This window comes from Mixophyes fleayi, chromosome 9 (assembly GCF_038048845.1).
Source record: "Mixophyes fleayi isolate aMixFle1 chromosome 9, aMixFle1.hap1, whole genome shotgun sequence".
Taxonomy (NCBI): Eukaryota; Metazoa; Chordata; class Amphibia; order Anura; family Limnodynastidae; genus Mixophyes; species Mixophyes fleayi.
The window spans coordinates 42,659,795-42,683,118 of NC_134410.1; the positions used below are offsets into that span (position 1 = coordinate 42,659,795).

A 23,324-nucleotide genomic window follows, 5' to 3' on the forward strand; every position below is an offset into this window, starting at 1 on the left:
GTATGGCATACCACGCTATACCAGCCCACTTCAACCACGGATTTAAATGCTTTAACACTCACACTCACTTTGTCTCTCTTTAAGGTCAGTTTTGTCAGATACAAGTTAATCTACCAATATGGTTTTGGATTATGGCTTAAAACCTATGTAAACTTGAGAATATTACCGTTCCACACAGTTATTACCTTAGCTGGATATCAATCCATGGCCCCAGCACTATAAGGCAGCCAACCACCGTGCTGCTTATTATTCACTTACTAAAGTTATTCATGCAATGTAAATGTCCACAATGTGTGGATTTGTGGTACATCTTCTGATTTCTGCAAGTGTTTCTAACTCTGTCATTGGCATTACAAGTTTCTTCCCATGTTTACTTACATAGAAGAAACTCATACTGTAGTATACCATGCACGTGTGGATTATCTATGTGTTGTAGCCCACTAACTTTGTTGCAGAGATGAAGAGCAGTGAGTGAAGAAGCTTACATAGAGTAAATGATTCTTTGATTTGTAGTCCTGCAGTATGGAAATTTTGACATGGGAAACCTAAAGGGAACATTGGTTCTTCTTTAGGCTTAGGTGGAACGCATGTATTTGTACATTGCCTCAATATATTGCTAGTGTGTATGTGCCTTGGAAGCATCTCAAAAGTGTATGCCGAGTTAAAATGAACCGAAAGCTCTGCAAAACCTTCATTGAATACAAATTTATAGGCCCATTTCATAACTTTGTTTTCAGTGTTTTGGCATTACTTTACTTGTACTAGGCTAAACAATGTTTCTCTGTGTTTGAGTGGGTACATGAGTAGCAGGAATGAATCATAATTATTTTATCCTTGGTTTAATTTTAACATGGTTACAATTAAGCTATTATTGTCAAGATCTGGGACATATGGCACAAGTCTCCTATAGCGATCTCCAAGGATACTTAAATAATGATTTCATCATGGAAGACAGATTTACATGTGATGCCTAATTTGAACAGGGTAGCCAGATATGTGTTCACCTCTTTCCAATGTTGGGATCTGATGCCATTCTGCTTGGCTTAAATGGTAAGGGCTCTATTGTCTTGCTGCGCTGGCCATGATAACTACTTAACAGTTTGTTTTAAAAGTGTAATATGTTATCTTGTTTTATGCTATGTTTTGCTTTTTTTTTTTTACTATCCTAGCAGACTCCTATAATATGGGAAATATAACTAAGTTAGAGTGGGATAACTTCCAAGTTTTCAGGGAATAGAGATGATATTTTGGCTGCCCTATCCCATAGTCACTGCTCTAAATTAATATAAGGGTAGTTCTAATACTTTCATTGTATTGTTTAGCATTGACATGCATGCTTTTTGATTTTGAGGTCTTGTTTTGGGTTTTTTCTTGTAACGTATAGGGTCGGGATTCTCTGCTTTATGCATTATTTTATGCTTTGTGTGTGTTTGTAAGCACATATTAGGTTACTATCATTGGTGTTCTTTGGTTTCTAAGAAGACTCATCTGATGTATTAGAGACATTTTCTACACTTGAGTTATTTTTTGTGGCCAAATTGCAAAACCTTGTTTAATGATATTTCAATATGTTTTCCAGGTTTATTCCAGAGCCAATGAAAAAGAGCCATGTTGCTGGTGGCTTGCTAAAGTTAGAATGATAAAGGGTGAGGTAGGAATATGTCTATTTCTCTTTTGTTCAGTTCTGTGATAGCTTAGCTTTTCTTTTCCTTAAGTCCTTCCACCGGCATGTGGGCCAGCTGACAAATGATGACATAGGTGGTTAGAATTTTATGACCAAATTTTATATTTTTGTTTTTGTTTTGTTTTTCTTCCACCCTAGTTTTACGTAATAGAATATGCAGCTTGTGACGCTACGTATAATGAGATTGTCACCATAGAAAGATTGAGATCTGTAAACCCTAACAAGGCAGCAACAAAAAATACCTTCCATAAGGTTAAGTTGGAAGTACCTGAAGATTTGCGGCAAATGTAAGTGTCCATCGAAAAACCTCCTTATGGATCCTTCATTCTTTTCCATAAATTGCCTTTTCTTGTCAAAGTGACATTTTTTTTTTCTGCTAAATGAAATGACTAAATTTTATTTATTTTATTTTTTTTCAATAACTTTATTCCATCTTTCTTTTTTTTTTTTTTTTCTATTTGACATTTTAATTCCCCATTTATTTAACTTTTGATTTCTTGCATTGCTACAATGCAAAAGGAAAGAATTGGTTAATAATATTCAGTGAAATGTTAAAAAAAAAAAATTTCATTGCTTTATTGAAAAAATACTGTACTTTACACAGTGGTGTAGTAGAAAAATGCTGTATTGCAGCATGGCAGTAAAATACTGCATTTAGTTAATACATTTATATAAAGTGGACTGTGCTTAAGGGGACTGTGGGGAAAAAGTATAAATTTTTGAAAGGTGGAAAATCGGAGAATGTGAAAGATAGAGATATATATATTACAACTCTTATTTTTTTTATTATTTTTTTTCTGAAACAGTCTTAACCATGTTAATGTAATATTGGTATAAAACAAGCAACTTTTGCAGAAATGTCTGCTAAGTACTGCATTTGTAACTACCGTATATACTCGAGTATAAGTCGACCCGAATATAAGCCGAGGCACCTAATTTTACTACATAAAACTGGGAGAACTTATTGACTCGAGTATAAGCCTAGGGTGGAAAAGAGCGCTAATTTTAAAAACCTAAATAAAAATGATAGGTTCAATCTATGAAATCATTTTTAGCTAGATGACAAGGAACATTCATAAATGATTATAAAATCAGAGAGAGAGAGAGAGTCAGAAAATATATAAGGATATTATGCCTCCTCTCAACAAGCATGCAAGTTCTTCTAAGCAACTGACTGAGGACTTCAAAACAACAGTAATTCAGAGTTACAAGGCAGAGAAAAGCTATACAAATATAGCAAAATGCTTCCAGTTAGGAACTTACCCTGTCAGAACCATCATTAAGAAGTAGAAGAGGTACTGGTGCTGTTTAAATCAAGGCAAAACTTGGAGACCCAGAAGATGTGATCGAACGGCTTGTAAATCCACCCCGCAGTGGAACGCATATGCGTTCCAACAACAGGAAGTTCGGCATTTGGAACGCAAGTTTGCGTTCCAAATGCCGAACTTCCTGTGTTGGAACGCATATGCAGAAGTTGAAGCCGAGGGACCGGACACCAGGTAAGTTCACCCGTGTATAAGCCGAGTGCCCTTTTTCAGCATACAAAAGTATGCTGAAAAACTCGGCTTATACACGAGTATATACGGTAAATCAAATAAAATGAATGGTAATGCTCATACCGGCTAAGTATATCTATGTTATTGTGCGGATCAATACAAAGTCAAACATTTTTTTTTTTGATTTCTGTGGAAATCCCATCCTAGTTTTGGGTAACGTTATCCATTAACAGTTAGCAAGCCAGGGCTAACCATTGGAACACTGTTGTATCTAGGAATCCGCTCTTATACCCTGAGAAGCCAGTATTTCCAAATTCTGGTGTGATAATGGTGTAGTTATATTAGGTAATGGTTCAGAAGTAGCTTTACTATCTCTACTCATTGTAGTGTTTAAAAAAAGAAACATTTCTCATATTGCAAGAAACACAGGTTAAGTTGAGACTCCTAGAGGTAAATCTAAAGTTTTTTTTTAAACTACTTGTTTCCTGTTTTCAGGTGTGCAAAAGAATCTGCCCATAAAGATTTCAAAAAGGCAGTTGGAGCATTTTCAGTCACTTATGATTCAGAAAACTGCCAGCTTGTCATCTTGGTAAGCATTGCCATAACCTGTCTTTTTTTTTTTTTTTTTTTTTTACAAGCTTCTGTACTTAGTCAAATTGTTGGTTAGATACACTATAACAGTGTGTATCCAGTTACTACACTTTGTTGTAGATTATTTCTCTGCAGGCGTACGCAGTCCTAATTCTACACTGCATCACATACCCAATTTCCTTGGATTTAAATTAAGTAGCAAAAAAAAAAAAGGCGCTACGGATTGTATTTAACCAGCAGTTCGGTTTGGCATAGGGCTTATATTTGCACCTTTAACCAAAAAAGTGCTCAATGGTGGATTTTCCCATTCTTTTACACTCTTGCTTTTTGCATTCTTTGATATAAAAACAATTGTTTTTGCTTTTGAGATGTTTTGAAGTCGTTCTTGGTGTAATGATACCAAAGCATTTTAAAAAGTTACTCTTTTCCAGCCAAGAAAGCCTAGAGTTTAGAAGCTCCTGTTGTGAAAGGATAACTAGGTTTCCTGTTGCACTGAAGCACTTACTGACTCCTGTGTGACAGGTAGACTGCTGTGGGTTTCTATGGGAACTTAAGAATGCAATTTTTTTGTTGGGACTTTAAAAAGCATGGTTTTAAAACACTTATGACACATTCCTTAGAGAGCTATTTATTATAAACATCTCCGTAGTCTACCAAGGATTACTAAAGTAGTACTGTATTTTTAGACACTACATAATACTTTTCTGTGAGGTCATAAATTGAAAAATGCAAAGAAAGGTAATAAATTACTTTTCACCTGGGAGGCAGACTGACAATGGGAGATTAAGTGCCACACGTTGGATGCAGATCACTTTTTCTAAAATAAAACGAAGCTGTTCCTGTCCTAACCAGGCAGGAAAACTCCTTTTATAAGTGCCTTTTGAAGTAGGATGTTAGTGCACATGTGTAGTTTCTTTTTTTTGTTGGCGATGTGCGTTCCTCATGCAGTTTCTGAATAGGCTGTACTTTAGCCTTATGGAAAATGAGGCACTACAGTATAAAGTGGCCTGTGTACCCTGCCACATTTTTCACATTAACCAGGAAATCATGTTGCCTAATGAACAGATAATACTGCGTTGCTGTTAACATTCTAATGTTTTGATTGGCTATAGTCTGTTCAAGCTCTGCCTACTCTCCTGCTATTTCACGTGTGTCCCCTGATTTTAACAATTGCGGAAATAGGTTCTCTGACAGTCAAGTGCACCAAAAATCTGCATAGAAGTGTGTGGTTCCAGAATCAACCTGTAGTCAATTGATCCCTTCACAGCAAAACCATTAACAGAGCCAAATGCAGTAGAAATATCAACAAAATATATATGTGAACACTGTATAAATGAAGTTCATACATCTAATCTGTTTTATGCATTTTTGTAGAATAAATTAAATTATCATTGCTATTAGATTTATGGAGCATCATATGAACACTATCGTCTCATTTTTTAGAGAAGCTTTGTAATAACCTCTCTATTACAGTCAGTCAATGAAGTTACAATCAAAAGGGCGAACATGTTGAGTGATATGCATTTCCGGAGTCTGCGGACCAAATTGTCTCTGATGTTGAGAAATGAAGAAGCCAGCAAGCAACTTGAAGTATGTGGATTACACTTTATTGTACTTTGTAACTGGAAATTAAAGACCACATTGGCTGTAAATCAAATTGTCATCTTTTTAGCATGTTGCTTATTCATTTTAGGAGTCATGGTATTTTATAAATAACAGTATGATATTTTAGCAGCTTCTCAGTAGTAAACATGTTGGAGGTGTGATTTGTAAGTATAGAATGTGTTTTTACAGAGCTCACGGCAGCTAGCATCCAGATTTCATGAGCAATTTGTTGTACGAGAAGATCTGATGGGTTTAGCCATTGGCACTCATGGAGCAAATATACAACAAGCGAGGAAGGTTCCTGGTGTAACTGCGATCGACTTGGATGAAGACACATGCACATTTCATATTTATGGGGAGGTAAGGATTATACCATTTCAGTTATGAAAAATAAGTTTGATATTGGCTACATTGGCTGCTCACATTTTTGAAAAGCAGAAGTATGATAATTGTGTAAGAAGAGTGGCTCCTGTCTTCTAATTATTGCACAATAAGAATTCTAACATTTTATATTATGTCTTACTTTTTTAAAGTTGATCTTTACATGTGATATTTTAGGACCAAGATGCTGTAAAGAAAGCAAGGACTTACCTTGAATTTGCTGAAGATGTGATACAAGTTCCCCGAAATTTAGTAGGTATGTCATTTTGGTTTGTTCTATATGTAAATATTGGATTTTTTTTTTCTAATGCTCTTAAATTACTGGATAGTCAATGAAAACGTCTCTTTATTTACAAAATTATTCATTTTTGGGCGGTACCTGAGCTATCCTACCTATACTTTTTATACATTGTTTTCAGATAGGTTTAATGGGGGCTACATCAGTTCTGTTAGTTATTTAGGTGGCTTTTGTATTTGTTTAACCATGGCATATGAGACACATCTTCTGGATACAACTGTATCCAGTGCAGATGATATAGCAGTACTGTGTCCTATCCCAGGGCAGTGAAAATAATCTGCCTGATAGATGCAAAGCTGAAAAACACAGACAGAAGTTGGTCATGGAAAAATTGTGGTTCAGAAGAGGGTTTCCTTTTGCTTTTTATATCAGTGTCTGTCTGCAAAACGTGCACAAGAGGTGGTGAAAAAGGTGATGCGGTTATAAGACTTGAGTGATACGAATACATTATGTAAACCGTTATGAAATATATCATAATATTTGTCACTCTCTGACGTCACTAAGGTAATATCTTTCACGGTGGTGCCCATTATAAGGCATACATAACATTTCTTCAGGCGATGTTGTTGAATAATACTTGCAGCTTCCTTCCTGCATTCCTTTCCTTCAGTCAACTATACCTCAGCCAGCCATTACCTTGTTCAGAATACACTGAGCATCTGTACTTCCCTTGGCATAGTTTAGATACCTTCTTTACCTGCTATAGATTATATTGTGATAATTGGGAAATAGTGACAAATCCTGAAATACCTGCTGGAGATTATATATTGCTATAATTATAATCTAACCATATCTCACTCCCATATTCAAGATTTGTATTGTGCTGCCTGCCTCCACTGGAACGATCTCCCTTGTTTTTAGGCTATCCCCCTAGCCTGCAAAGCTTCAAACTGTCATTGAAAGCCTACCTGTTCATAAAAATCTACCATTCCTCCACTTAATCATATCACCATGTAGTATACTCACCATCTTTCATCCTCCATCTTTTCCACTCTTGCTTCTTGTCCTCAGATCCCCTTACACTGACTCACTCCCATGCATCATCTGTTTGTCTGCCTTTTTCCCTTTAGATTGTAAGCTCTAGTGACCAGCGGCCCTCTTTCCTCCTGTTCTCATTATCTATAACTTCAGCTCACCAGCTACACTGCGCACCTCCTCCTTAGGGGCTCTGCCAATTGACTCCACTCTCCATTGTCTTCACACCTCTTTCAGTGGCTCTAAACCTGTTAGTTGTGCCCACACTAATAGGCACAGGTTTCAGCCTGTGCTGAATATACCCCTTGCTCCCTATTGCCAATCCAGGCTATCACTAGCTGTGTGGAGAGTTGTAGTGTTATTTGTTTATTGTATTTTACAGTTATACCATGTAATGCCTTGTTGTATGCTCTCTGCCATATAAATAAAGGTTAATAATAATGGTTAGAACATATAGTATCGGTGTGACCCTCAACCTTCCCACTTGTTAAAAGCCATATAATCTTTATCCGAGCGACAGAGGCACAATGTTTAGCTTTGTTACTTCACTTGGTTAACTAACCATGGCACTATCTGTGTGGAGTTTGTATTTTCTCCCCGTGTTTGGGTTTTTTCAGGGTGCTCCGGTTTACACCCACTGTCTAAAAACTACTAGTAGGCTAAACTTGGTTTTGGTCAAAAATTGGCTGTGTATCTTAGGGAATTTAGAGTGTAATCTCTACTGGAACTGATACTTATGTGAATGAATCAGTATTCAATGTCAAGCTCTGGTTAATATGGGTACACTCTACAAATAGACAATAATCAATTTCTCACCCGGGAATATTTTTTTTTCTTGCATGCTGGTTGCAGAGTCCTTCTAAAGGTTGTCCCCTCTTCTCCTGCAAGTGACCCCAGTCCCTGTACACTAACTGAAATGTTCTAGATGTAATATTTTACTTTCCTGGTGGAAAGGCGCATGGTAAAACAATAGGGTTGAGCCATAGACTGTTTGATAAGCGAAATGTCCTGTAATGGACATTATTGTAAATGCATTGCTTTAAAGGGAAGGGACACTATTGTAAATACATTATTATTGACACAAGTGATGGAGTAATGTATTATTAATATCAGTGCAACTTGCCATGCAGACTTTGAACAGCAAGTATGATAGCACAAATGCTATTTTTCACAGTGAAAACAGTTCAGTATTGTATGATGACAGTTGGTCATTATAACTGTTGTCTAGCATTGTGGGAACTGTAGTTTACAAGTGGCTATGGTTACTTATCCCTGAACTATAGAAGTAAGGTCATAAGAGAAGCAGCTTTTTATTGGACCTGGTGAAATGTATTTATTCAATATTTGACCACAAGATGGCAGTCTGCAACATACATAACATGTAACATGTTTTGCCAAACACTAGTCGTTTCTCCATATGCTGCTTGCAACAGACTTAACACAAAATATTGTTCGGTGTGTGTGTGTGTGTGTGTGTGTATATATATATGGCTAAATGGATATTAAGGGCTAGATTTACTAAGCTGCGGGTTTGAAAAAGTGGGGATGTTGCCTATAGCAACCAATCAGATTCTAGCTGTCATTTTATAGAAGGTTATAAATAAATGAAAGCTAGAATTTGATTGGTTGCTATAGGCAACATCCCCACTTTTTCAAACCCGCAGCTTAGTAAATCTAGCCCTAAGTGTTACTTGCTCTACAGAGAACTCAATCTTGTGCATCTTATTATGCTATATGCATAATTCCTTTCACTTTCATTTTGTTTTTATTAATGAATGTGATGTCTTTTTGTTTTTGTTACAGGAAAAGTCATTGGGAAAAATGGGAAACTCATTCAGGAAATAGTGGATAAATCAGGGGTTGTTCGAGTTAGGATTGAAGCTGAAAATGACAAAAATATGTCCCAAGAGGAGGTATATATTTTTTTTTTTTCTTCATTCTTTAAATTATGGAATTATTTGGTTTGAATAGAAGTGTCTTGGTTTTTGATCTTTCTTTTCAGCCTTGGTTATTGTATGGTTTCAATTTTGTCTGCAGGGCCTTTAGTCTAGGACTACAACTCTTCAGGTAAAGCATACAAAGTGTCGTGATTATTTAGCTGTATGCCCCTTAACCATACAAGCTGTGGCTTATATCTCAAGTCCAACCCTCAATGTCCCACCTATTAGTTAGCTTGTCAGGCCTATCAGTCTTTGCCAGCCATGTTAATTTACTTACAGTAATAGTTTAGTTTAAGGGCTCGTCCTCATAAGCAGCCTCTCAAGAAATCCACTAGAGAAATAATGTGCCACTGCCTCTGCTGTCCACATAGTAATGATATACATGGAAACAGAGCCGGATTTGGACCTCATGGGGCCCTAGGCAAGATACTGGTTTGGGGCCCCCTCCCTGAAAAAATCCATAGCACTATAGTTTTTAAGCATAACATATACCCCTATTCAGGGGCTGGCTGGCAGACTTTAGCCCGGGGGGGGGGGGGGGCAAGTATATAGCACTGGCCCATAAGTAGCAGTCTATTTTTAAAGGGTGGTTTCACTGCCGGCCCTCTGGGGACCGCTGGGCCCTATGCAATTGCCTAGGTTGCCTAGTGGTAAATCCGGCCCTGCATGGAAATGTTGCTGATCACTTATTCTCGTGGCAACTTCCAAAGAGAGGGCATCAATGTGGTGCAGCATAGAGATCAATGGAAAACGTAAGACAACACACTTGTGGACAATCCTTTTAGAGCTTTTGCTATAGAAAGGATGCATGAAACATAAAAAGTTGTTCGGTTACTAACAGCTTGTTAAAGGAACTTGTGTTTAGAGATGGAGGTCATGCATATTGCACTGACAAGCAGGACTTGTCTGAGGAGCTTAAAGCTGAACTCCAGGGTTTGGGAGTTTTCTGTTTATCATTGTGGCTGAACTTTTTTGATGACCATAAGAACTGTCAATTGGTAAATAAATCGTTCAATACTTTACACTATGTATCTGCAGCCTTCGTGTATTGAAATTGTGACCATATGTTTTTAGGGAATGGTTCCATTTGTATTTGTTGGCACGAAGGACAGCATCACTAATGCAACAGTTCTGCTGGACTACCACCTTAACTATTTAAAGGTAATTACTCTGTTTTTATATTTTAGGGATGACATTTTTCTGGTGAGGGCAAATTGGGGGTTGTGTTTTGCCTTTCTCTTGATGAAAACAACTTGATGGATATCTATTTTTTTTTTTTTGTTTTCCCCCAACCTTACTATGAAACAACCTTAAATTTTAAATACAAGTTATTATGCTCATACAAAAATACAATTATTTTCAGGCACATTGGTTTTGTATGGAATCTTTCAGGAGTGTTAATGTTTTCATATTGATGGGTATATAAGCTATAGTCCATTTTAAGAGTATATTCAGGATATATGTCCTTGAGATCTCTTTTGAGGGCTACACAAGTGACAGTCCTGCCTCTCAACCTGAGCAAAAGTCTATTTTCAGTTTAGCCACAAATATAGGTAGGTGACCAGATTGCACAAGATGCATCCAGTCCACATACTGGCCGAACAACCTTGTGTCACAGAAGCCTGTTGGTTTGGTAAAAAGGTGACATACACAGGCAGCTAGAGTTCATCTATCATTTGCATCTACCAACTTGTCTGATAATACTCCATTTGGTTATATGAGCCACTTCACATCATTTCATCATGTTCTTAACTAATTTTTTTGACCCATACTTGCTGGTTAGTAGCTTAGTATAGCTGACAGTGTTGCATAGTGATTGGGCACTTATCCCTAATTTGGAGCTTTCCAGCCTTGGTAGATTTGTGACAGCTTCACAGAGACCTGTCACATGAGTCATCAATATTAAAATGCTGTAAAAAGCTGTAAGAATCCAAAATCAAGTATATATGAGAGGATATGAAATGCATTGTAAAACCGCTAATTTTATTCGTTAATTATTGAAATGGTATTTTAAAAGCCAAAAATTAAAAATAAATTATCAGTGAAGATATGCTAATGGGAATTATAGTGCACTGTGTTTAGTATGCACCAGCCAAATGTGTCGGTAGATATTATTTTCAAATGTTGGCATATTTGTTGCCTATAAATTCTTGTTGCACAGGTTGCCTGGTACCATGGTGCACATATGTTATGTGCCACTTTGGTTGGGAATCAGTGCCACGGTTTGTAGTGCAGAAAGAAATGTGTGTGTGCTTATGTGACAATGCAACAACAGTTTGAGAAAGCAGAATCTCCTACTCGGACTGTTAGACTTTGGAGGATCCGCTGGATTGAAATTTTTTTCGATTTAATTTTGGTAGTGGGTGTGTTCAAAAAGTAATTGGCCTGATCTGTATTTTTTTTTATTTTGCAAAATGCATTTCTTCAAAGGGTTGGAGCACCTCTGCAGAAAAACCTGATTTCTGATCAGGATAGAAGACACGTTAGCAATGCATGGAGACTTGTCCCATTGGCATTTGACACACACATCCTCAACCCACATACCATCCACTTTATCCCCAAGGCTCTGCTAATATCATTCTTTTTGATCAAGTCTATTATCTTCAAGGGATGGTTCAGCACCATTTTAAAATGAGTTTCAGCTGGTGTACAGCCTTCTTGTCTTGGGGGGGGGGGGGGAAGTAATATAGCATTACAACTCTTAATTATCAAATTATTATGTTTATCTAGTATGTATGAAGTGCCAATATTTTATGCATCACTGTCTAATCCAAAGGGCCACAGAAAGGGAGCTGCTATAGAATCCTCATAATCTAAATTATCACATGACAAGATTTGCTTATCTTTATCAAGTAACAACATTTCATCTCATTTATGTTTTATTCCGCATAGAAAGCTCTGTAAAACAAATTGGATATTTGTGAACAATTCTGAAAGGTGCAAACACCAAAATTGCAAACCGTAACCAATTAGCAATAAGGTCTCATCTCTAAAGTGCAAATTACTCTACTAATGAAAGGATGTGTCTGATTGCTGTTTGTGTTCGTGCAGACCTGTGCATTTGAACAGTGTTAAATAATCTTCATTTGTTTGAAAAAGGAGTCCTGTTTTGTTATAATGCCCCTGTAATACACCTAATTTTAATTATTAATGTTATTCTATCTTTATTCGATCTCTGAATTGGTATTATGTTTTTGCCAAACAGTACATTTATCTTATATATTCAAATGAACACTAGGAAGTGGACCAACTCCGCCTGGAGCGGCTGCAGATTGATGAGCAACTTCGACAAATTGGAGCCAGCTCAAGGCCTCCACCTAATCGTCCAGACAAAGAGAAGGGGTATTTGAGTGAGGACTGCAGTGGCATAGGACGAGGAGGTCGACCTTACAACAACAGAGGGCGCAGTAGGCGGGGCACAGGATATGCCTCTGGTGAGTCCATAAGGATGCGGAATATGTGCTAGCCTTTTCCTAAAGTTTTAGTTGAAATGATGCATAGAGTTTTCATATATCCATATTGATTTAGGAGGTGGTGGAAGGGAAGTGATTGTCTTTAATGCTGGCCATACACTGAGATGGGTGGGTAACAAAGGATACTGTTGCAGCCAATATCAAGCAGTTTGCCTGATATTGCAAACTGTATGGCCTGATGATGCTATTGTGATATTAACAGGCATGTTCATAAATACAATTCAAAGATGACAAGTTGTTTCGACATCACTGTCCCTTCCTTTTCTATATTCATCCAACACACATTACATTTCTGCAGAGTAAGTCTGCATATCTGACATTCTGCTGGATCATTGGGACACCTTCACCCAACCATAACAGCTCGTCATAGCAAGCTGCTGCAAAGGGGTGAATCACAAGAATATCTAGTTAACCCAACTTTACATTATGCATAAGGTATTTCTATTACAGCAAGTGTTTTATAAAGAGATCAATTGACTACAACATAGGACCATTGACTGTGACCCAATCTGGCCATGCGTGTGCATATCGTCCTTTTTTTGTGACTGCATAACAATTAAGCAGAATTACCAGTCCCACTCATGTTAGAAATTCTCTAAAGGAGCATCAGAATTTGAGTATTTCCATAATTAGAAGGCACATGAAGTGCACATTCAGCATTACAAATGTTATGCTTATTCATGATCCATTTTTTTGTTTTTAGTAATAGTTCAGTTGCTACCTTCTGGTGTTCATACAGTTTCAAAACTTCATCCAGCTTCTGCAGATTCATACCTTTGTTGGTGTTTTCAAGCTATTAATGCTCCAGAGCTCACATCTTGGATTTTTAAATGCAAATTCCTGCAAATGCAAATGATCAATGCATGTAGGGCAGGGGTTCTCCATGTTCCAGAAATTGGAACCCTGCGGATTTGCTATTTTGGAGAAGTTTATTGCATAAATACTTTGTTTTCTTGAAAACCCCCCCAAAAATGTTGTATTTACTGGAAATTTTTTAGACTATTAACTTTTCCTTAAAAATAAACTTGTTCTTTTAAAATGGTCTGAAATAAGCTAAAAGTAAAAATGTAATAAAGTAGTAAAACGAGTATGGTTAAATATTTTTGGGCAGGTACAAATTCTGAAGCATCGAATGCTTCAGAGACTGAATCAGACCACAGAGATGAACTCAGTGACTGGTCCTTGGCCCCTGCTGAAGAAGATCGAGATAACTATGTTCGGAGAGGAGATGGGAGAAGGCGTGGTGGAGCACGAGGTCAAGGGCTAAGGGGACGTGGAGGCTTCAAAGGTAATTGTCATTTTTGCTTTTTTTTTTATTTAACTTTCTATTTTTTACTTAAAGCTACATAATTTAAAATGTTAAATGTTGAAACAAGAAGGTTATGTAACCCACATCAACTAATTTTGACTTACAATTTTTCTTGTTCAGTTAAATGGGTAACTACTGAAATCACATTACCTAATTAAATTATTTACGCTTATCACAACTTTTCATGGTAACACCAGATGAAATGGGTCTCTTGCCTGAATTGTTTTACTTACTTTAAAACTCAGACACTGTTGCTGCTGTTTGACAAATGGGTTATTTTATTTATATATAAGTGACTAAGTGGTTAGCACTTCTGCCTTACAGCACTGGGGTCATGAGTTCAATTCCCAACCATGGCCTTATCTGTGAGGAGTTTGTATGTTCTCCCCGTGTTTGCGTGGGTTTCCTCCGGGTGCTCCGGTTTCCTGCCACACTCCAAAAACATACTGTTAGGTTAATTGGCTGCTAACAAATTGACCCTAGTCTGTGTGTGTGTTAGGGAATTTAGACTGTAAGCCCCAATGGGGCAGGAACTGATGTGAGTGAGTTCTCTGTACAGCGCTGCGGAATTAGTGGCGCTATATAAATAAATGATGATATATATGCGTGTGTGTGTATAGATGGATATCTCTCATTTCAATGTGTATAAGAGCAGTTTTTAAGGACAGGTACTCCTTATCGGCATCTACAACCATGCAAAATATCAGTGCAGTCAGCTTGCTGCCTTTCAAATATTGCCAACAATGTGTTTTTAGGGGTCATATAACTATGATGTGTTTGGCTTTTTTGTGGGGCAGAGTTGTTTTTTTAAGCATGTTAAAATATAAGTAAAATATCGGAAATGCATTGTGATTTGTATACATTTCATATGTTTGTAAACACGTTTACAGGAGGTTTTTAAACATGCATCTATGAATAAACAGGAAGTTGTTTTGTTCAAGCAAACTCCATATGTAAATTCTTCTTAACCACTTCTTATTTTGTTCATTATGCATTGCCATTGAGATGAATTTACGTTTTCACCAGTTTGATGCGTGTCACATGTGCTGACATGGGTCAAGAAGTGTAAAAAAATCAAACCTGGAAGTTAAACACACATAAAAATGCAAATATTTACAGACGGATTCTCCTTGGTAGAAGGACTTTTTTATTTTCAGATCACTTTACATGCATGTTAAGTGCATCACGCCTTTTCAGGCTGAAGTTCTATTTCCAATTATAAGACGTTATAATAATTAGCCAACATAATTTTATATAAAGTTAAATAATGAAAGCAAACATCTGCCTAATATGGGTTACCTCTCCTTTTCTGACCTGTTGTTGGGTGTCATCGCCTATTGCATTCATTCTGGAGATCGTGATGTCCGGCTTTTTTAAGTGCTTGTGTGCAGGGATTCATTTTGTTATGTTGCATTAATAAGGTGTCTCTGTAGTTCAATGAATTGGAATTCTGTTAAAGTGACATCAAAGTACATATCATGTGTTTTTGATGTATTTACCAGGCCTCCATTCAATTCAAGGGATTTATTATTGATGCACTGAGCAGAACCTTATTAATTTACATGATTGGAGTCCTGCAAGTACAGTTGTCTACGTCTCTACCTTAGAACTTAATTCATGTGCAGTTACTGATACACCTTTCTCATAAATGACCCTTAGTCTTGTACCTTGTAGTTATTGTTATTTTGTCCAAAAGCCAAACAAGTTAAGTCCACCATTTTTTTTATTTTATTTTTTTATTATTATTCTATTTTGGCTGTTTTGCAAATATAATCCATATCGAATGGCAAATGTTTTACTAGATGCACTATATAGCAGGTTATACTTGGCACTCACCTTTCACGCAGATTCCTTAACTTCGGCAGTGTGTATGCAATGCTCTTATCAACAGCTGGCCCCTTCTGCTGCATCACAAACCTGACATCAGGTTTCAACTTACTGGCTTACAACTCACTTAATTAACCATTTAAACTTTTTTTTTTTTTTTTTTCGTTTTCTTTTTCTGTGTGTAATGAGCTGTAATTTCTGGAGCTTTTATATTTACTTTTTAAAGGGATTTTCCACTGACCACATTTCTTTATACTCGCCACTTTAACCATACTAGTAGCCAAGTGAGGGTTCTAACCCTGGGGCTCTCACTATTTGCTCCGTTATTAGGTTTCCAGTATTTACCACTTCCAAAAACCTGTTCTGGTCAGCTGCTAATTTCCGATCCTATGGATTGCTGCCCTTTTGAACTAGGTTTATAAACTTGGGTTAATAAAGGACTCCCACTGTCCCAAAATAATAAGTCTCCTGATTGGATCATAGCTCACTCTTTTCAAGACTTTGCACTCACTACTTGTGTGCGTTTGTAGTTTTACAACATCTTACCGAAGGTCCCGGTGGATCGTAAGTTTGGGACCACTCACAAAGCGAGCAAAACTAGGTTAATGCAAACAGTTTCTTTATAAAGCAAATGTTATTTTGTTTTATATTAAGTTACTTAATCATTTATTATTGTAAGTAATGGCTGAAAAAATTAGGCTAAAACATAAATATTCCCAAATAGCTTGATTTATAATGTTGCTTTCTGTTTATTTTAGCAAATGATGACCAATCTCGACCCGACAACAGACAGCGCAATTCAAGGGAGCCTAAAGTAAGGACAGCAGACGGCTCTCTCCAGGTCAGTCAATAATGTCTACATGTTGTTCTAAATGTCAAGTGACTAGTGGAACATGTGCAAGATATTGTATTTATATGCTGTGTTCTGAAATTCATATTTGAATGTTTTAATGAATGTAAATGGTGCTGAAATGTAGTATTTTTTTATTTTAAATATTTTCCCACATATCAAACACATCTGTTTTCCATACCGGTGTAGATAAGTCTCTGATTTGTTTTGTCTTTACAAGCGACCTGGAAGATGTTAGAATATGTTGCTTCTTATTCCTAGCCATGTATGTGCATTATCTGGCACAGGTATCTGTGTTGGCTTGGTTAGACTTATAATCCGAATTCTAGGCCACTTTGTGTCACTTCACCAGACTACAATAACAGCACTGGCTAATGAAAACAAAAATTGCTAAATACCACCGAAGGGTCAAGAAAGAAATGTGAGGTCTTTAGTAAAAGTTGCAGAAGAGACATGTACAAGCCAATTTAATTGGTAATCTAAAAGATGGAAAACCCCCTTAACTTATTTTTGCAGTGTTGATCTTTAAATTGACTACCAACATGAACATATTACACATAATTTAATTGAACATATGATCATTTAATTTTAACAGTTCAGTAAATGTTATGCTAAGTTGGTTATGAATAGATATAGTATCATTCCAATTTCAAAATAGGCAATAAAGTGTAATTATGTCCATTTCTGTAAAAATAAAGAGGGCATTTGGACTGGGATGACATTCCTAATGAAACTCCAGTTGGAAATAGCTGCATGCTATTGTGAATACCGCATCTATTTCTATATTCAGGTTTTTATCATATTAACTTGCACGTTGTTGTCTTCTGTCTCTTTGAGTTTGGATTAGTTATATTTGGATTGAAGTTTCATGGACACTTAATGATTTAGTAAGATGATGAATAAATGCAATACTTGTATATGTATTTCAAATGTCACATTTTTTTCTATAGATTCTTATATTCTTGCATGAATAATATCGCTGTAGTCTAGTCTCAACCTGCTGTCACAGAAATACATTACAGATGGCCTTCTGTATAGAATGTTTTATTGCCAATTAATGCTAATGTAGTTAAACAGCTGTAACTTCTCATTAAAGTTACATTCTCGGGTAGGGTGAAGAAGAAGAAAAAAAAAACCAATGCATCACTGAAGCCTCAGGGGCTGATTTCTACAGCAGCTTTACCTCGAGCACTATGGTTTATCTTTCAGTCCCAGTCGTAAACTGGGCTGTGTGATTCTGTATAGGAGGGTGTCGCCGCGCGTAGCAAGACACGGCTGCAAGTACAGAGCTTGCTGGCTCTTACCTGTCCCATCGCTCACATCTATGGCAGCGCAGCCATTTACAATGGTGAACATCAACTCCCACGGCTAACAGAGTGCAGCCTTTTACCACTTGACTATTTATTTTCAAGACCTTGGGAAATGTGCTCTGTGTATTACTTGAAAATCTTTTAAATATCACAAACTTTTTTTATTTATTTTTTTTATTTTATAGACTTTGAAACTGCTCTCTTTTATGTTTTGATCTGCTGGTTGGTCTTAAATGCAAACATTTTTACACTTCATTGTTCAAAAGGGACAAAGAACATTGTCTAGATTTTCAGCTCCTTAAGTTGGATATATGAACAAAAGTGTTGCATGCATATTTTGTTTGCCTTTTTATAAATATCATACATAAGCAGATTTCTTTAAAAAACAATGCACACTTCTCATTAAAAAAAAGAAGTATTGAATTCAACAGAATGGATCTCTGCTCAACGCTTTAAAAGTGCAGGTCTTCATAAATCTTTTCTGTGGACTCTGGATTTTAACGGAGCCCCACAAATTTCAAAAGCGTGTCTATGCATATGGAATGTTCAAATGTGAAGAATGACGTACATCACTGACACGCCTAATCTAATGGGCCTAAAGATGAAACACTGACACTCCGTTAGATCATTTTGTAAAGCAATAATTAAAACCATGAAAAAACGTAATTTGAATCTGCTTTTTCTTTTTGTTTTAGATTCGAATTGACTGCAATAACGAGAGAAGTGTACATACTAGAAGTTTGCAGAACACACCCATTGAAGGCAATCGACTTCGCACTGGCAAAGACCGTATTCAAAAGAAAGAGAAGTCAGAAGCAGTTGACGGGCAGCAGGTGGTGGTTAATGGCGTACCGTAACTTTAAATGTCTACTGTCTATCCTACACAGTCTAAAATTCTAAAAGATACATCATATGTCACATTATAGAAGCCTGTTAGGCCAAAGACAAATAGGCCAGAAGACACGGGGCATGAAACAAGGCGTTCCTGTTAGCCTTATTTTGTTAGCATTGGCTATAAACAGTTTTCAAAAGTCTGACATTGGAAACATATTTGCATTAAATATCAAAACTTATGAGGCTTTCAAGTACATATTGCACTTGACTTTAAAAAAAAAAAGGTATTTTTTGTTTAAAAGAGAAAATAAAAGAAAAAATACTAAGCTGTGTGTTGGTATAATTGTGTTCAGTTGCACTATTTTCAGGCAGCTGATATAAAACAATAAAGTAAAAAAAAAAAATAATCAATGTTCTATTTCAGTTTTCAAACTGAATGCATCTAATCAGCCGAGCTCATGTTTCCAATTTTTTCAGTATGTCTTATGTCATTTTCACATTTCTCACTCACTTGACAATATCTTAGTTGGACCTAATAATTGTGCAACGTAATGTCATATTTTTTTTTTCCATTTGGTAAAAATCAAAAAAACAAAAAAAAAATTGTATGATCTGTGCCTTTTTTATATCTTGACAGGTATGACTAGTGTTTGGGTGCGGGAGTCCGGGGAGAAGAGTTGAAAAATATTAAGTGTAAAATATATGTAGCAAACCTTGAAAACCGTTAGAACTTTTAAGAAGAGTGCATGCTTTCCATAATATTTTACATATGTAAACATAAGCCTCGGCTCCAAAAACAAAACAAAAAGTAGAAATTTTGGTTTTGCATTGAAATGAGCAAATAAGTAATGCCAGGGACACAATGTCTATAGGTAAACCATTTTTTTTTATGTTGTGAGAGATAGAGTATTGGGGATTTTATTTTGTCTGAGAGTTGAATGAGTACTTACTTACTATACTTTTATTTGCATTTATTGTCTTTTTCACTTCCGTTTCCCGAAGGCAATTTTTTTTGTTTGATCTTCCCCATGTACAGGAAGGGATAGTAGATACTTGTATGCAGCCTAAATCCTTACACCCGTGCTGGCATTGGATGGATTCTCTCTTTGTGTAAAGTATATATGTTCCAGGAACAATGTCTAATTACAAAACACGTACACTGTAGCTTTTGTCTGATTCATTTCATGTGATACAGAAAGAGAGAGGTCACCTGAACCTAACCTTTCTCATCTTCCTGTTGAATATGAAATTGACTCTTTGCATAAATTGTACAAAAGCTTTTGCAACTGGGCTACTTTTACACTACTAAAAGGGTGTCCCTTCTGTACAGAGACCTAAAACTAATCACTGCCTGTGATGTTTTCTGTGGAACCAATTTTCATTTGCTTCCTACTCTTGGCGTTCCCTTGCATACAAGTGACTATATAAAATGCCGACATGCTGCACACAATTTAGCGGATAAAAGTCTTAAAACTATTGCCAAACACTAATTTTAATTTCTAGTTATTTATTTTGGGAATGTATAGTATTTGGAAAACAACAAACAAATTGGTACATTGCACACATCATCTGTACGCTGTTATTTGGTTTAAAATACTGTAGATACTTTAACCAAGGTAGACTAACCTTGTTAATGCCCATAGTGGGCATTTTCCTGTGTACATATTAGCTAAAACAGATTGGACTTTATGTTGACATTTGTTTGGTTATAGTGCAATATATTTTGTATGCAAGCAGTTTCAATAAAGTTTGATCTTCCTCTGCTACCTGAATTGGGTTGAATAACGAAACATTGAAATAGTTTGTTTTGTTTCTTTGAAGGGGACCAGTAATTTCACACCATGAGGCAGCCATTCTATGAGCTTGAACGTTCAAGTCTATCAGTTTACTAGGCCACTGGCATCGCTGAGGCATGAGACTGCCAGTATTTAGCCTAAGGATTTTTTAGGAACTCGTTGTCTTAGTGATATTGCCAGTTCCTGGTGAATTAATAGACTGCATATTTGTTCTATCAATAAAATGGCTGCTTCCACTGTGTAGATGACATGCCCACTTTTAAGGTTTTCATCTTTCAGTTATTTAAAGGGGAATACTGAATATTCCTAAAATTATGTATAATAGTGAAAACATGTTCACGGTGCAAAATAATCAATAGTCAAGGTTTTGTGTTGCATCATGCTATGAACATGTGTGTTTCCCCATCACGTAGAGAATTTATATTATACTGATATGTTGAAAAAAAAAAAAACTGTTTCTCTGTGTAATTCAAAACTAAACTGTGAAAAGAAAAATGCATTGTAGAAATGGCAAAAATACTCAACTGGCCAAATTCAGGTTGTCTGCTGCATAGTATATTTTTATTGGCAATTGATATTTATGTAACTAAATAGCTCTGACTTGGCTTTAACACTCGACAATTGCATTATTCCACAACATTGTTTGCAAAATTTGCCTTTGTGTTCTAATTGAAATTATATATTTTCCCTAATAAACCTGGTGCTGTTATTCTATAGTACAGTAAATTTTTAATATTGTTTCATCTCTTGATTCATTTTGTAGTTTTAAGTGCCAACATCCTAATCTGACCAGTGCAGGTTATATTTGGCTGATTTGATGTTGGTACCAATTTGCTCTTTTGCATGGGTGAACAATGTTACTAAAACCCATCTGTAAGGGTCATTATCAGACACACAGCGCAAATGCTTTTTTAGAATGTCATGTACCAACTTTCGAGAAAGGGTATACAGACCAAGATGGCAGCACCTTCAGGGGTGGCAACTGTTTGCACAGCCCGTTGCGAGAATTTATTCACATCAGGGGCTTTACTTGTGTATGGGTTATGCACCTACGCTTTCAAGATTTTGTTTTGCAAGAAGTGAGGATACTGGTACCTCGGTGTGGATTAAGGAAAATCGCCTAAACAAATAGTGGGTGAAAGATGCACCATTTTATTATATATTAAACACACAGCACACAATAGTATTAAATAAAAAAATTAAATACCAGGGGATTTATCTCACTGCAAACTAAACACTTCTATATATCGCCAGCCTCTCTCTGTCACTTCCATACACAATCCCAGTAGCGAAAGAGTTTGATGTCCTCCTGCTTTTGAAATGTACACAAAGAAAGTACACTCCATGTAGGCTTTGATGACCACACAGGTATAACGATCCCAGAAAAATCCAACAGTAGTAAAGACTCCTAGTCAGCTCTCCCTGTATTTCTTATCAAGACTGCCTGTCAACCTCCCCCAGTCTTTGGCTCACTTGCTTTCCCTGCTGCCTAAGACTAAGTAACATGGCATTCTCTCTGTGTAGATTCTCTTAAAAATGCCAATATTTCCATACAGTTACTGCATTTTAATGTTTGACTGGCAGAGTACCTCACCGGCTAGCTACTTGGGGCCAAGGTGATGTTGGCTACCTCCTCTTGTCTTTTCTGTTTAGCTGAAGGTAAGCAGGTATTTTTCCCTAGATAGTTTTTCGTCATCCTCATTGAAATGTACTTGAAAATTAAAATTTTGTCTGTAGGAAGCCCCTAGGTAATAGATGAGCGAAAACCTGACCAGTTTAGAAGGGAATTACTCAAGGGAGGGGCTGAACAGCGAGGAATATGAGAGTGTATACTCCTATGCCGTATGTCAAAAGCTGGCAGATACTGGGAACTCTGCATGCATGGAGTTACTCAGACGAAAAAAAAATATCTTCTAAGTGCCCTTAGATTTATGTAGATGGGGTGCATAGCTGTAAGAACTACAAGTGGCACAGACACACACTGATCAGCCACAATATTAAACCTACTGACAAGTGAAGTGACTAACATTGATTATTTCTGTACAATGGAACCTGTCAAGGGGTGGGATATGTTAGGTAGCAAGTTAATGGTCACTAAAAGTTGATGTGTTGGAAGCAAGAAAAAAAAAATGGGAAAGCTTTGGCAAAGGCCAAATTGTGATGACTGGACAACTAGGTCAGAGCATCTCCAAAACAGCCGGTCTTGTGCGGTGTTCCCAGGTATGCAGTGGTTAGTACCTGCCAAAAGTGGTCTAAGGAAGGACAACCGGAGACGAGAGAGCCCATCTGGTCTAATCCCACCGAAGGGCTACTGTAGCATAAATTGCTGAAAAAGTTACTGCTGGCAATGATAGGTGTCAGAACAGCTTGCTGTGTAGCCGCAGACCAGTCCCATGTGCCCATGCTGACCCCTGTCCACTGCAGAACGTGCCTACAATGGGCACATGCGTGCCAGAACTGGACCATGAAGCAATGGAAAAAGGTGGCCTGGTCTGATGAATCACATTTTCTTTTGTTGGCTTGTGAACGGCCAGGTGAGTTGCGTTTACCTAGCGGAAGAGATGGAATGGTTTGAGTAATATGACAAAGCGTTCAATATGTTGGCCAATGCCTCCAAGTTCCTTAGATCTCAATCCAATTGAGGATCTGTGGGATGTGCTGGATAAACAAGTCAGCTATGGAGGCCCCACCTCGCAATTTCTAGGATTGATACCACAAGACACCTTCAGAGGTCTACCTACACAATATTAGGCAGATGTTTTAATCCCTAAGGGGTTCCATTACATTCAGATTTATTGACTGGAGTACATTGAACTCCTTGTCATGTTAATGGGACAAAACGATGTGTGCTTTGGGACAAGGTGAATTATGCTGCTGGAAGTAGCCATTAGAAGATGGGTACACTGTGGCCATTTGGGGATGCATGTGATCAGAAATAAAACTCGCTGTGGCATT

At 37.0% G+C, this 23,324-nt stretch overlaps 1 protein-coding gene across 1 annotated transcript in view; it reads left to right on the plus strand.

Moving 5' to 3' along the window:
• Window positions 1–21,102, plus strand: part of FMR1 (fragile X messenger ribonucleoprotein 1) — a 31,160-nt gene extending 10,058 nt beyond the window's left edge. The window contains exons 5-16 of the mRNA XM_075187323.1: window positions 1,580–1,651; window positions 1,823–1,971; window positions 3,676–3,769; window positions 5,245–5,361; window positions 5,566–5,736; window positions 5,935–6,013; window positions 8,834–8,943; window positions 10,045–10,131; window positions 12,209–12,404; window positions 13,555–13,731; window positions 16,338–16,420; window positions 18,435–21,102. Coding sequence (XP_075043424.1) covers window positions 1,580–1,651; window positions 1,823–1,971; window positions 3,676–3,769; window positions 5,245–5,361; window positions 5,566–5,736; window positions 5,935–6,013; window positions 8,834–8,943; window positions 10,045–10,131; window positions 12,209–12,404; window positions 13,555–13,731; window positions 16,338–16,420; window positions 18,435–18,596 — 1,497 coding nt within the window. The 3' untranslated portion in view covers window positions 18,597–21,102. The remainder of the gene's footprint in view (window positions 1–1,579; window positions 1,652–1,822; window positions 1,972–3,675; window positions 3,770–5,244; window positions 5,362–5,565; window positions 5,737–5,934; window positions 6,014–8,833; window positions 8,944–10,044; window positions 10,132–12,208; window positions 12,405–13,554; window positions 13,732–16,337; window positions 16,421–18,434) is intronic.
• Window positions 21,103–23,324: the final 2,222 nt, after the last annotated feature.